The sequence below is a fragment of the Capsicum annuum genome, chromosome 8, assembly GCF_002878395.1.
Source record: "Capsicum annuum cultivar UCD-10X-F1 chromosome 8, UCD10Xv1.1, whole genome shotgun sequence".
In the NCBI taxonomy this organism is placed as follows: Eukaryota; Viridiplantae; Streptophyta; class Magnoliopsida; order Solanales; family Solanaceae; genus Capsicum; species Capsicum annuum.
Genome location: NC_061118.1, coordinates 23233075 through 23246386, shown reverse-complemented (window position 1 = coordinate 23246386; position 13312 = coordinate 23233075). Strand labels below are relative to the sequence as shown.

Here is a 13312-nt window from a genome sequence, read left to right as displayed (position 1 = left end):
TATAAATAGAAGATCCCTTCTCATACCATAATATAATAACATCCACAATGTAATCATTGAAGAGTTTTTGTTTAGGAAGATTTCTCCCAATAAGTTTAATGTTTTTGCTATTAGATTTTATAATATGTAGACCGATTGACCAAACATATAATAATTTTATGTTTTTTAGTATTATTTTCTTTATCATCTGATTTATCGTCTCAAATCCAAATTTTAAGCTTCCGTATCTCGATTTCAAACCCAACAATATGCGGCCACACACACACACCAAAGCACGCATATACTAAATTGGGTTTTACCCAAACGGGACCGTTTAGCCACTGTGGATGCATGCTTTTGATGTTCATTTGTCTTTAACAGCTAACACGTAATAATCATGCGCAGAACACGTGACCGTTTCCTCTCTTTTTCAGTCTCATGTAAAAGGGGGTTCCATTAGTTGTGCATTCTGTATTTCAACTTCCGTTACTTATCTTAGCCCCCCTTCTCTGAAGAACCCTGGAATCTCTCGTTTGCTGTCTATAATCTCTCTCTTTGGATTGAATTAGGTGTGAGGTAGAAAGAATGTCAATTCGCTTCAAATTCAGGAGCTGTCAAAACTTCGATTCTGTTGATATAGATGGCCGGTCCTCTATCTCGCTGCGAGAGCTGAGGTTGAAGATCGCCCACCAAAAACATCTCGACACTTGTCAGGACTTTGATCTCATTTTCTCCGATGAACTCTCTGGCGAAGGTCGTTCATTTCTTTTCATTTTATTCCTTCTGTTTTTGTTTTACTCCAAGGCCTTCTCTCTCTCTCTATGTGTGTGTGTGTCTGAAGTTTGTATTTAATTCTGAGCTACATATATCAGTGTATAGGTAGCGTGCATGTATTCATAACTTTTTATTTTTAATGTTGAAATGCATTTTTAGAGTGTGTGTGTGAAAGAGAGAGAGAGAGAACAGTTTCCTGATATTTAATGACTTTCTAATTTTCGTATGCTGATCAGAGCAACATATACCTCTACATTCCTGTATCTATTTCCTGAATTTTGTAGGCGTTTGGTCATGTTTCATTGTGAAAATAGAAAAAAAGTAGTTTTTGTTTTAAAATTGAAAAATGATTTTTGGAAATTGTAGGAGTGTTTGGACATAAAATAAATTAGAGTTATTTTTTAATTTTTGGTGGCTATTAACTCTGTAAAAAAGTAAAAAAATTTCATGGCCAAAGAGACACTAGTGACTTTCTGATTTTCCTATGCTGATCAGAGTAACATATATCTCTGCATTCCTAGATGTGTATTTTTTCTACATATATCTGAATACCAAACCTGAAATTTATCTTAATTTCGAGCTACATTTCTGGTATTCGTCTTTGCAGAGTATAAAGACGAAAATTTTCAGATTGCGAGTGGGTCAAGTGTGATTGTCAAGAGAGTTCCTGCTCGAACGATGCATTCAGCTGCTAAGTGAGTTCTTACTACTTGCAAATGCAAAATCCTTTTGAGGACTTTTACTACTATATGTTTTTTTAGGTATTAGTTCAATTGCATTCCTTTTATAACTTAGATTCTTTCATCTTTTGCTGTGAAAGTGTGATTATGAGGTTTTACATGCAGTGACTAACGGGAATGTATTTAATGAGGTAAGATTAGTTTGTGAACTGTATGAAAGAAATTGATGTTCAATATTGGGTGGGCTTCATATTGTTCACTTGGTATTTATGGGTAAATATTTGAGTTATTTATGGATGTCAATGAAAGAGGACATTCTATTATACATGAACTTGATTATTTAATAATAGATGAGATTGATGTGCTGCACCTAAGGGTGTGACCTAGCGGTCAATGAAGTGGGTTAAGAACCATGAGGGCTCAGGTTCAAATCCTAGCGGAGGCAAAAACACTAGGTGATTTCTTCACATCTGTCCAAACTTTGGTGGACAAAGTTACTCGGTGATTGTGCTGGTAGTATGTATCCTATGAATTAGTCGAGATGCATGTAAGCTAGTTTGGGCATCACAAGTATAAAAAAAGAGAGCCGGGCGATTTGGATCCGTATTTAGAATCATTAGTGGTAAGGACCATGATCTGAAGTGATATGGTATAACAATGAACCTTGTCTGAAGGTTGGTGCTGCTGAAAATCACTTGCATATGCCATTGTAAGTACCACATAGTTATAAAAGACCGCAGTAGGACATGTCATGGTTTTTCTTGATATTCGTTGAGACCAACGTAGCACCCAACAGTAGTGTATGTGCTATTTGCAGTGTTGGACGGGTTGCAGTTTTTTACTCGTCAAAAAGTGGTTTTCGTGGTGAAGTGGACTTGTTATAGTTGCATTTATAATGTGTAATTGCGAAGGATTTGTCTTGAATGGTTAGTTTTCAAGCATAGGCGGCTAAAATCACATGTTACACTAGGGTGTCAATTAGGAATCACCATGGGAAGTTCAATTGCTTCATCAATGATTGCATTGATGTGATGTCAAAGGATTGACTAAGGCATGCTTAAACCCTGGAATTAGGTTTAAAATAGGTTGTGTGCTTCGCCTCACTCAAGTGATAGTATTACCAAGGCGCTAAGGCATGCACCTTGTTGCTCATAGGATGTTTACTGAAGAAGGAGACAACACCCGACAATCGTGGAGGCGTGAAACAAGGCAATAATGTTTCACCTAATGTAACTTAGCCTCGTTGCTCGTAGGATGTATCTTGAAGAAGGCGACAACTCCGACGACTGTGGAGGCATGAAACAAGAAATTAATGTTTCACCTAATGTATCTTTTCCAATTTTTGCTTACATAATTGTTGTGCGGGCTTACAATAATTTTTCTTGAACACATTTTCCCCTAAACTTGGTACTTTTCTTATTAAATCCCACATTTTATCAACGCTTAAAGCTCCAGTTGGCTTCAGTTTTTTTCACCTTTGATAGCACTGGGTGATCATTGATTGTGGTGATGTATTTTAGTCAATGTTATTGGTTTTGAGTAATGCTTCTCCGCTGATAACATAATTGAATTTACGTTTGTACTTTTTTAAGAACTAAATTTTTGAGATTTAAAAACAATTATACATTGGTAGTGAAGTTGGAATCACAGGTGGTATGTAAGAGGGATAGTTTCAAGTATCTCGGGTCCGTGATTCAGGATAACGGTGAGATTGACGAGGATGTCTCACACCGTATTGGGGCGGGATGGATGAAGTGGAAGCTCGGTTTGGGGGTGTTGTGTGATAAGAAGGTGCCGCCCAAGCTTAAAGGCAAATTCTACAGGGTGGCAGTCCGTCCGTCCATGTTGTATGGAGTAGAGTGTTGGCCAGTTAAGAACTCCCACATTCAAAAAATGAAGGTGGCGAAAATGCGGATGTTGCGTTGGATGTGTGGGCTGACTAGGGGGTATAGAGTTCGGAATGAGACTATCAGGGAGAAGGTTGGTGTGACTCCAGTGGAGAATAAGATGCGGAAAGTCCGATTGAGATGGTTCGGACACGTGATGAGGAGGGGCATGGATGCCCCGGTTCGTAGGTGTGAGAGGCTAGCTTTGGATGGTTTTAGGCGGGGTAGGGGTAGGACGAAGAAGTACTGGGGAGAGGTGATTAGGCGGGACATGGAGCAGTTATAGCTCACTGAGGGCATGACCCTAGATAGGAAGATCTGGAAGACGCGAATTAGAGCAGAAGGCTAGGGTCAGTTTGGGTCGCTAGTGTAGGGAATTACTTGGTGGGGGTATTATTCTTGTTATGATACCTTGCTTCATGCTTTATTACGAATTTGTTTACTTTTCTCTGTTTACTATTACTTGTGGGTGTCGTATTTATGTTATGCCATCTTGTTCCATGCTTTACTATGAATTTGTTTAGTATTCCGTGTCTCGAGCCGGGGGTCTATCGGAAACAGCCTTTCTACTTCTTTAGAGGTAGAGGTATAGACTGCGTACATCTTACCCTTCCCTCCCCAGACCTCACTATGTGGGAATACACTGGGTTTTTTGTTGTTGTTGTTGTTGCTGCACCCCGAGCAATTTCTCTAGTATAGAAAGTGTGTACAAATATTAGTTGTAAGAGAGCATCCTATTCTGAGTGTGGCATCTGGACTGCCCCATGTGGGAGAAACCTTCACTTTTAAGATGAGTAACAATCATAGAATGGCTTGACAATGAGGTCCCTGTTTATCCTCTTCTTTTCTATCCCTCTCAATATTTTCAAGTCTTCATTATGCAAAGCGTTCAATAATTGCTGAAGATCTCCAATCTCCCAATTATTCAGCACTCTCTCCCATACTGAATGGATGACTTCTTTTTTGTACATCATTTCATAAAGCTCACATTGAAAATCATTGCATCTTTATCATGTGCAATAAGAGAAACGTAAATCCCCTTGATAAAGGTTCACTGCAACACCATTACTTGTCCCCAAAAGCTCGCTTTCTGCCATTTTCATCTGACGCACTTGTAAAAGTTTTCCACTCCATAAGAATTCTACCAGACAGTAAACTGAAGAGGTGTTATTATGTATGTGGTGTTCTGACGACAGAATAAATTCCAAAAGAAAATAGAATTAAAGGAAGAATAGGAGATAGGATCTAGGGAACCAAATTGATAGAATTAGGTTACAAATAGTATATAATATTAGTAACATAACAAATGACTTAAAGATAAGGAAAGAAGATTACTAAAGAAGATCTACACCTCCAATGGTAATCCAACGAGTTCTTTAAGAATCCAAAGGTCGCAATAAAGCTTCACATAAACATATCAGTAAAAAGTAAACCTAAACTAAAAGATTCTCTATTTATAGTGCTAGTCTAAGTAAACTAACGGGCTAAGACCCATATCGAAATGCGTTCAAACAAGGAAAAACCTAAACTTAACAAATATGGCCGTGTGGAAATGGGGTGTGTATATGGTCCATGTATGAAGAATGCCTTCGGAGTCTCCGATACTGTTCAAACACAATCAACCTATGGTCAACCCTGCAGTCAAATTTGGTCAACTACTCTTCATAGAGCTCCACGGTTTTCTAAATTGACATATGTCCATGGTCTATTTTGTCATCATGTTCCCCTCCCTCTGTTCTTTCTCCTGAATCTAAAGTTCTTAATTCATGCTTTGAGGACCTACATACGAATAGTTCTGTTGCCGGCGGGGTAGGGACCTGGCTCTTGGGCTCCTTCTCCCTTGCATGTGTGTGTCTCTCTGCCTAGTCTGTATTTATTTGTTTGAAATTATGATTACTAATTGCACAGTATTTATTGTGTGTCTCCCTGACTAATGGCCTGCTTATATTACAGGGTGGGCAAATCAATGCCTTTGACTTTGGGGCTAACATTTGTCCGGTGACTGAGGGAATATTTCCCGACATTGATGTAGGATTTGGTCATAAGAACTACTGGGACTTTGAGAAAGAGAACCTCTCAGGTCCAAGATATATTAATTAATTCCGACTCTCTTTATTAATTTGGAGTAGTTTTCTCTTCAGCAAAAAGAGCATACCTCTGGTTCATTGAGTGACATTAGTAAGATTAGCCACCCCCAACCCAACAACAGGAAAATATTTTATAAAAATTAAATAGTAACAGCTTGGAAACCTACTGCTTCACATATATGCTTCTCTGTACGATTTCAGCCACACTGCATAAGTAACTGCTAGTCGTGGATTACTTATTCTTTATAATTAAATAATGTTGGGCTGAAAAGGAAGCTGAATGATAGCTTGTTTATCAGTGTGTCACATTGTACTGTCTTGTGAATATCCTACAAACATATACATTTTGCAAAATTTATGCTTTTTTGTGGTTCCAGCAGTTGAATGATAATTTTATCAATTCTTCAAGATCTTGATAAACAATGAAAGATAAGATAGATATTCTGGATTAATCAATCTGAGAGACTAAATAGAATATTGTATTTTCATTTTAGGCAGCTTGTATAAGCTGAAAGTTTGTTTTGGAGGCCATTTGAATATTGGAGAGGATAGGGGGATGCGAGCAGTTTAATTGAAGCCCCAGGCATGACAAAGAGGAACCCTTTGATCAATATTTGACAATTTTTGTGCTCATCTTTTGTAAGTTTCCTTTTGTCCATAATATCTTTATCGGACAAAGGAAAGTAAGGTGAACAAAAGAAAAAAGTAAAAAAAGATTAGTACTACTACTTTTGTTCCTCTAAACTTCATAGATAACCTATGTATGACTCAAGTCAAGTCTTATAGACAACATGTGCAAACTTTTCGTTCCGGTTGGTGTTTCTTGATGGAAATTTTGACTTACAAAAAATTTTTTTTTACCGATGTTTGACGTATGGCCCTGAAATTATTCCAAAGTATATTCTTCCTAGTTTTATTTCTGGAGAAACATTCTTAACATGAAACATACTCAAAAGCCTACATTGTATGTAAAATATATAACCATGATTCATATTCTCTAGTGAACGTGAATGGTGTTTCACAATTTTGCAAATGGTAAAATAGTGATTGGAACACTCTATTTGGCGATCCTAATCATTGCCTTTCTAAATATTGTTTTATTAGCAATTTCTGTGTGACTCAAGTTTCAGAAAAAAGGTATTAAGAATCATTTCTTGGTAGCTGTATTGTTCAAGCCATTTGAATTTCTCGTAAGTGTTTGAACCCAAAAAAGAGTTGGTTAGAGTTCAAACTTGATGTCGTAAAACTAACATTTCTAGTAAAATGCTAAATAGTATGTTGCTAATAAAACTTAATCATCGTCTTTCTATATATTGTTATATTTGCAATTTCTGTGTGACTCAAGTTTCAGGAAAAAAGTATAATTTTTAAGAATCTTTTTTTGGTAGCTGTGCTGTTCAAGCCATTTGAATTTCCCTTATTGTTTGAACCCAGAAAAGAGAGTGTTAGAATTCAACCTTGATGTCATAAAACTAACTTTCCTAGTAAAATGTTAAAGAGTATATTGGTATAAAACCCCTATAGAACCATACCTCTTTAAGTTTTATTTTAGACTAAGGAACAAGTTACGAACTTGTTCATATTCCATGAAAGGAAGCTATTTACATATTAGGTAATGGCTCACTCAAGATTTTTAACCTTCTCTTTTGGTAAGTAAATTAGATTTTATTGGGGCGTATGCTAAGTTGGTTGAGAGTAAGGACAAAGAAGAGAAGCGGGTAAACAGAAAAGAGTACAAGTTAGCTAGGAAGGAGGCTAAGTTAGCAGTTACGGCGGCTAAGACGGCAACATTTGAGAGCTTGTTGCGGGGTTACAGGAGAAAGGAGGGGAAAAAAAGTTGTTTAGACTCGCCAAGGCTACAGGGAGAGGAAGGGGCGTGACCTCGATCAGGTGAAGTGCATTAAGGGGGGAGGACGGTACAGTGTTGGTGGAGGAAGGCCACATTAAGAATAGATGGCAGTCGTATTTTCATAGGCTCTTGAATGACGAAGGGGATAGAGCTATTGTGTTTGGAGAGCTGGAGCATTCAGATGAGTGTCGGGATTTTAGTTATTGTAGACGTTTTAAGGTAGAGGAGGTTAGAGAGGCTGTTCGCAGGATGCGAAGGGGTAGGGCGACGGGGCCTGATGAGATACCTGTGGATTTTTGGAAGTTTTCTGGCGAAACTGGTTTAAGGTGGTTGACTGGATTGTTTAACGGAATTTTCAAGACGGCGAAAATGCCTAAGGCTTAGAGGTGGAGTACTATGATCCCTCTTTATAAGAACAAGGGTGACATTCAGAGTTGCAATAACTATAGGGGTATTAAGTTATTGAGTCACTCTATGAAGATTTGGGAGAGAGTGGTCGAGGTGAGGCTGAGACGGATAGTGTCTATTTCGGAGAACCAGTTTGGATTTATGCCTGGCTGCTCGACGACGGAGGCAATTCACCTTGTACGGAGGCTGGTGGAACAGTATGGGGAAAGGAAGAAGCACCTGCATATGGTATTTATCGACTTGGAGAAGGCATATGACAAAGGCCCCAGGGAGGTGTTTTGGAGATGTTTGGAGGTGAGTGGAGTCCCGGTGGCATATATCAGAGCAATTAAGGACATGTATGATGGAGCGAAAACTCAGGTGAGGACGGTGGGAGGAGACTCTGAGCATTTCACTGTCTTGACAGGATTGCATCAGGGATCTACTCTTAGTCCCTTTTGTTTGCTTTGGTGATGGATGTGTTGACGCGGCGTATTCAAGGAGAGGTGCCTTGGTGTATGTTTTTTTGCAGATGATGTAGTTTTGATTGATGAGACGCGGGGGTATGTGAATGATAAATTAGAGGTGTGGAGACAAACTCTTTAGTCTAAAGGGTTCAGGTTGAGTAGGAGCAAGACAGAGTATTTGGAATGCAAGTTTAATGACGTGAGGCTGGAGAATGAGGTGGTAGTGAAGTTGGAATCACAGGTGGTATGTAAGAGGGATAGTTTCAAGTATCTCGGGTCCATGATTCAGGGTAACGGTGAGATTGATGAGGATGTCTCACACCGTATTGGGGCGGGATGGATGAAGTGGAAGCTCGGTTCGGGGGTGTTGTGTGATAAGAAGGTGCCGCCCAAGCTTAAAGGCAAATTCTACAGGGTGGAAGTCCGTCCGGCCATGTTGTATGGAGCAGAGTATTGGCCAGTTAAGAACTCCCACATTCAAAAAATGAAGGTGGCGAAAATGCGGATGTTGCGTTGGATGTGTGGGCTGACTAGGGGGGATAGAGTTCGGAATGAGACTATCAGGGAGAAGGCTGGTGTGACTCCAGTGGAGAATAAGATGCGGGAAGTCCGATTGAGATGGTTCGGACACGTGATGAGGAGGGGTATGGATGCCCCGGTTCGTAGGTGTAAGAGGCTAGCTTTGGATAGTTTTAGGCGGGGTAGGGGTAGGACGAAGAAGTACTGGGGAGAGGTGATTAGGCGGGACATGGAGCAGTTACAGCTCACTGAGGACATGACCCTAGATAGGAAGATCTGGAAGATGTGAGTTAAGGCAGAAGGCTAGGGTCAGTTTGGGTCGCTAGTGTAGGGAATTACTTGGTGGGGGTATTATTCTTGTTATAATACCTTGTTTCATGCTTTATTACGAATTTGTTTACTTTTCTCTGTTTACTATTACTTGTGGGTGTCGTATTTATGTTATGCCATCTTGTTCCATGCTTTACTATGAATTTGTTTAGTATTTCGTGTCTCGAGTCGGGGGTCTATCGGAAACAGCCTTTCTACTTCTTTAGAGGTAGAGGTATGGACTGCGTACATCTTACCCTCCCCAGACCTCCTTATGTGGGAATACACTGGGTTTGTTGTTGTTGTTGTTGTTGTTGTGTTGTGAGAAGAATCTTTATTATTTTTATGCTTATAGTTTCACCATAATTTATGATTGGTGGCTTCTTTTATCTAACCTAAGGAGGCATAGTCGCGCCCCCACCCCACCCCACCCCCAGCCCGGGGAGATACAGGTGGTGTCTGGGCCGTGTTGTGCACTAATTCACTGGATATTCGCTAATTCCTACCAGCAAAGGTACTTGGTAACTTTGTCGCGTAAGCAGATGGATAAGTTCACCTACTCTTGCTTCTCCTGATTTTGAATATTGGTTCCTAAGGTTGTAAACTTAAAAATGCTTATCTGTCTGTCATGCCAAACAATGCAAATACACAGCCTTTCTCATTCCCTCTATTTTCTGATGCATAGCGCTATTTTGTTAAGTTGACTGTTCTCTGATTCGTTTCCCCTCTTGCTTCGGTCTTCAGTTTTCATTACTCTCGCAATCTTGTCATGGGCCATGCTAAAAAATGTTTGCTTGAATACATGGTGTGTGATTAATGCAATTCTCCTTGTCACATCCAGGTTTCAGTGTCAAAAGCGTGATCCAAGCGGCTTAAATCAGGTTATACAAAGAGGTTGGTCTTATTGCCGTGTATCTCTTGGAAAGGGTGTCTCTTGTTTTGTCTTTTTCTCCCCTCATTTGAAACAAATTGGTTGAATGATTGGATCAGGTTCTAATCATAGCAAGATCCCAACTAAGTTACCTGAACCAAAAACTCCTGATGCGCCGGCATTGCATAAGTATTGCATTCTCTACCTTCTATTTTGGTCATTCCTTTAGCCCACAAGCACAGCTGATGTTTATTGTCTTATGGATGAAGGGTGATAAGCTCCGACTTTCCAGCTGTTCCCAATATTGATTTGCCTGTAGAGTTGAAATGCCCTCTCTGCAATACCGTCTTTAAGGATGCTGTGATGATACCTTGCTGCCACCACAGTTTTTGTGAGAAATGTGAGTAGTTTATGCATTATTGTGCAATTTTGTCTGTTCATCTGTACCTGCTTCCACTATGCATTTATTTCTTTGAAATGCGCGCATTATGTGTATTATCTTCACTCTTTGCATTTGTTAATACTTACCGGATCTCTTTTTGAGCATCTTGTGTTCTTGGATAATATTGATTTGAGCATTGAGAATATACTTCTACATTTTCTGATTGAATGTATCTGTAGGCATTTGTCTGTCTCTTCAAGAAAACGCAATGTGCCCAAAATGCCTTTGTAGCAGATGTAGAGTGGAAGATCTTCTACCAAATTTATCTCTCAGGAAAACAATTGAGCATTTTCTTGAATCCCAGATAGATACCTCTTTGTCAGAAAGTGATTTACGCAAATATGCTCCAGGTGCAAATGATTTCTATATGAGAATTGTGAATCTTGAATAGAGACTGTAAGTGAATGAGATATGACTGACCTGTTTCTCAATGCAGATGGTGAATCTGGCATTCAGGTGAAAGATATTTCTTGTGCTGTAACAGTTGTGCAACGGGAAATGGAGATGCCTCATTCACCCTCAGCTACTGGAAAAGGATCCAATCAAGTTATGGCAGAATCTCTTTATGACCCATATATTAGGAGAAAATCATTGTCAAGGACAATGCAACAAATGGATGGAGGAAGAGATGGATCTACTAATCATTGGAATTTTCCAAGTGTACCTGATTACCCTGAAGATTGTCCGGGTGAAAGCAAGCCTCTTAAGTTGCTTCATTCCCATTTTCAAAATGAAGGTATTAGCTCATACCTGACCATTTTCCTTAGCTATTTGCCTATTTCTTCTGCATATGTCACCAGTGGAAAGTACTGGCATGTATTCTGGTTTATCGATTGGCTGAACCTCATTATGTCCTTCCTGGATACATGTGGAATTGGAGGAATCAACTTGTCACTAGAATTTCTCTCTTGAGGGAAATTACTGATGAGATGCATTTGTCAATACTTTTTTTTTCTTCGAAAGAGAATGTTAGACTTGAGCTCTTAATGGAGTTACAAAACCTTTGCCCATAACATACAGTTCATTCAATTCGCTGACTTGTAGATTTGTGAAACATTCAAATTGATGTAAAAGTTAAAATATCAGTAACTGAATGATACCAAATTTTATATTCATCATTCATTTGCCTATTTTGTCCTTCATATTGAGATGAAGGGGAAACTGAAGTGTTTATATGGCTCTCTTTATTGGTGAACATCTCAATCTCCAGTGTTTGCAAGTGCCATCCATTTCCCCACCTCCCTATTAAAGGAAAAGCAAAGTTAATTTTTGTTTGTAGTCATTACTCAAGTAATTTGATTTTCTTTCACAATCTGTATCTTACGTAGATTTGAATTTAAAATTTGATTGAACCCATTATCTTTTCTTTTATCTGGTTATCTTTATTAAATTTTCCATGTTCTAGAGCATTGGATATTTTAGGTTTTCATCCTCACCTACTATGTTGGGAAAAAAAAATGTAAAAAGGAACTAAATTCTGTTCAAATTGATTTCTCTTGAATAAACCAAGCTGTATCACTGCTTGCAGTAAAAGGTTGAGATTTGTACTACTTTTTGTAGTCTTCATATTTGCTTAGTCTACTGGGTTAGTGTTTTTCATGTAGTTACTCACTGCCTATTTGATTGCAGTCGATTCTTCCATCAAGAAGAATAAAGGTCTGTGGTGTGACACAAGAGGTAGGATTTACTACTTTCACTGGCTCTTTACATGTGGCACTTGCATTATGAATTTATTTCTGGAACTTTTGCTATCTTAATTCTGGTTTTTACTCATTAAATAACAAATCTCTTATTACTGATTAGGAAACTTGTCTTAATGCAGGTGGCGCCATGAATTTTCTGCCTGCTGGAAGAGTTATAAAGGTCCTATGCAACTTTTGTCAGCATGCTTAGTACTGTTTGATGGGTTTTAGGGTAGCCCCTGACATGTAACCTGGAATCCAGGTTAAATTACCCTTCTGTCAGGGGTGTATACAAGTTAAATTTCTCTATATGGGTGTAGCATGTGTATTAGATAAAAATGAGAATAGGAAAATATGAGAAGGAAATGTTCTCTCTTGGCAATCTGATATTTCTTTGGGATGCGAAGAACACCTATTTTTTTAGGCAAGAAATATACTACGAAAAATTTCTCTCTGAGTTTGAATATGATCCTTTCCCTGTGATTATTTATTGGATCATTTGACCACAATAAATGATGCACTGTTGGTGATTTTGAAACTAGTTGGATGACATTTATTACTATTATTTGATATTTTACAAACATGAACAAATTATTTACTGTGCATGTACATGTTTTCAAACCTATTAGAACTCTGAAGGCACAGAACATTGAGATGCCTTGAAGTGTAAATAATATGATGAATCATCAGAAACATGCGCAATAGTACTAAGGCGTCCATTATCATGTCCATGTCTTGGAACAATGAGATGATCTATACCCTATACATCTGCATTCTTTTGAACTTCTCCCAAAGTGTGTAGTATCTTTTGTTTGGTTTAGAGTAAACATCACACATCTTTCCTGAGTTCAGACTTTCACATGATCACATTTATAATTCTCCCTTTTGTTTGTCTTTCTTGAAAGAACCACTCTTTGGCTGGATAACTTTAACTTGTGTTTTTTCGCTTAATTAAGAAAAATAGAAGCATTACTTTCTTATTAGTGATTTGTGAATCCTATGGGGCTTGAAACCAATTAGTATTAGAAAAATACATTGGTCCTGATATCTTGGATATGCTGGAATTTTACTACAAATTTGGTCTATGTGATCAGTGATAGCAAGAGAAAGATATGCGATCATTATGTACTGAGTGTGAAAGAAAAAAAATAAGTATTTAATTAGTTCTGTTGCTCTGTAGTGTTGGTCCTATAGGCGTAAACTGATGGTAGTTTTTTGGTTCTTAGGACCGTAATTGTTACATGTGTGGTTCTCCTGACCATCTCATCAGAGACTGCGCTTTTGCTTCCGATCCAAATCCAATGCTTCGGACAGGTAGACCTTTTGTTTGTTTAATTCACTTTGTATGCAGTGTGATATGTGAAATGTTTTTGCTTTGGC

General features: G+C 38.5%; 1 protein-coding gene across 3 annotated transcripts in view; it reads left to right on the top strand.

The window, feature by feature from the left end:
- Positions 1–425: 425 nt before the first annotated feature.
- Positions 426–13312, top strand: part of LOC107838999 — a 35149-nt gene continuing 22262 nt past the window's right edge. For all 3 annotated transcript variants that reach the window (XM_016682322.2, XM_016682323.2, XM_047395345.1), the window contains exons 1-10: positions 426–733; positions 1361–1448; positions 9779–9831; positions 9928–9997; positions 10078–10208; positions 10430–10600; positions 10687–10986; positions 11880–11927; positions 12073–12113; positions 13159–13246. In XM_016682322.2, the coding sequence (XP_016537808.1) occupies positions 565–733; positions 1361–1448; positions 9779–9831; positions 9928–9997; positions 10078–10208; positions 10430–10600; positions 10687–10986; positions 11880–11927; positions 12073–12113; positions 13159–13246 (1159 nt within the window). In that variant the 5' untranslated portion in view covers positions 426–564. The remainder of the gene's footprint in view (positions 734–1360; positions 1449–9778; positions 9832–9927; positions 9998–10077; positions 10209–10429; positions 10601–10686; positions 10987–11879; positions 11928–12072; positions 12114–13158; positions 13247–13312) is intronic.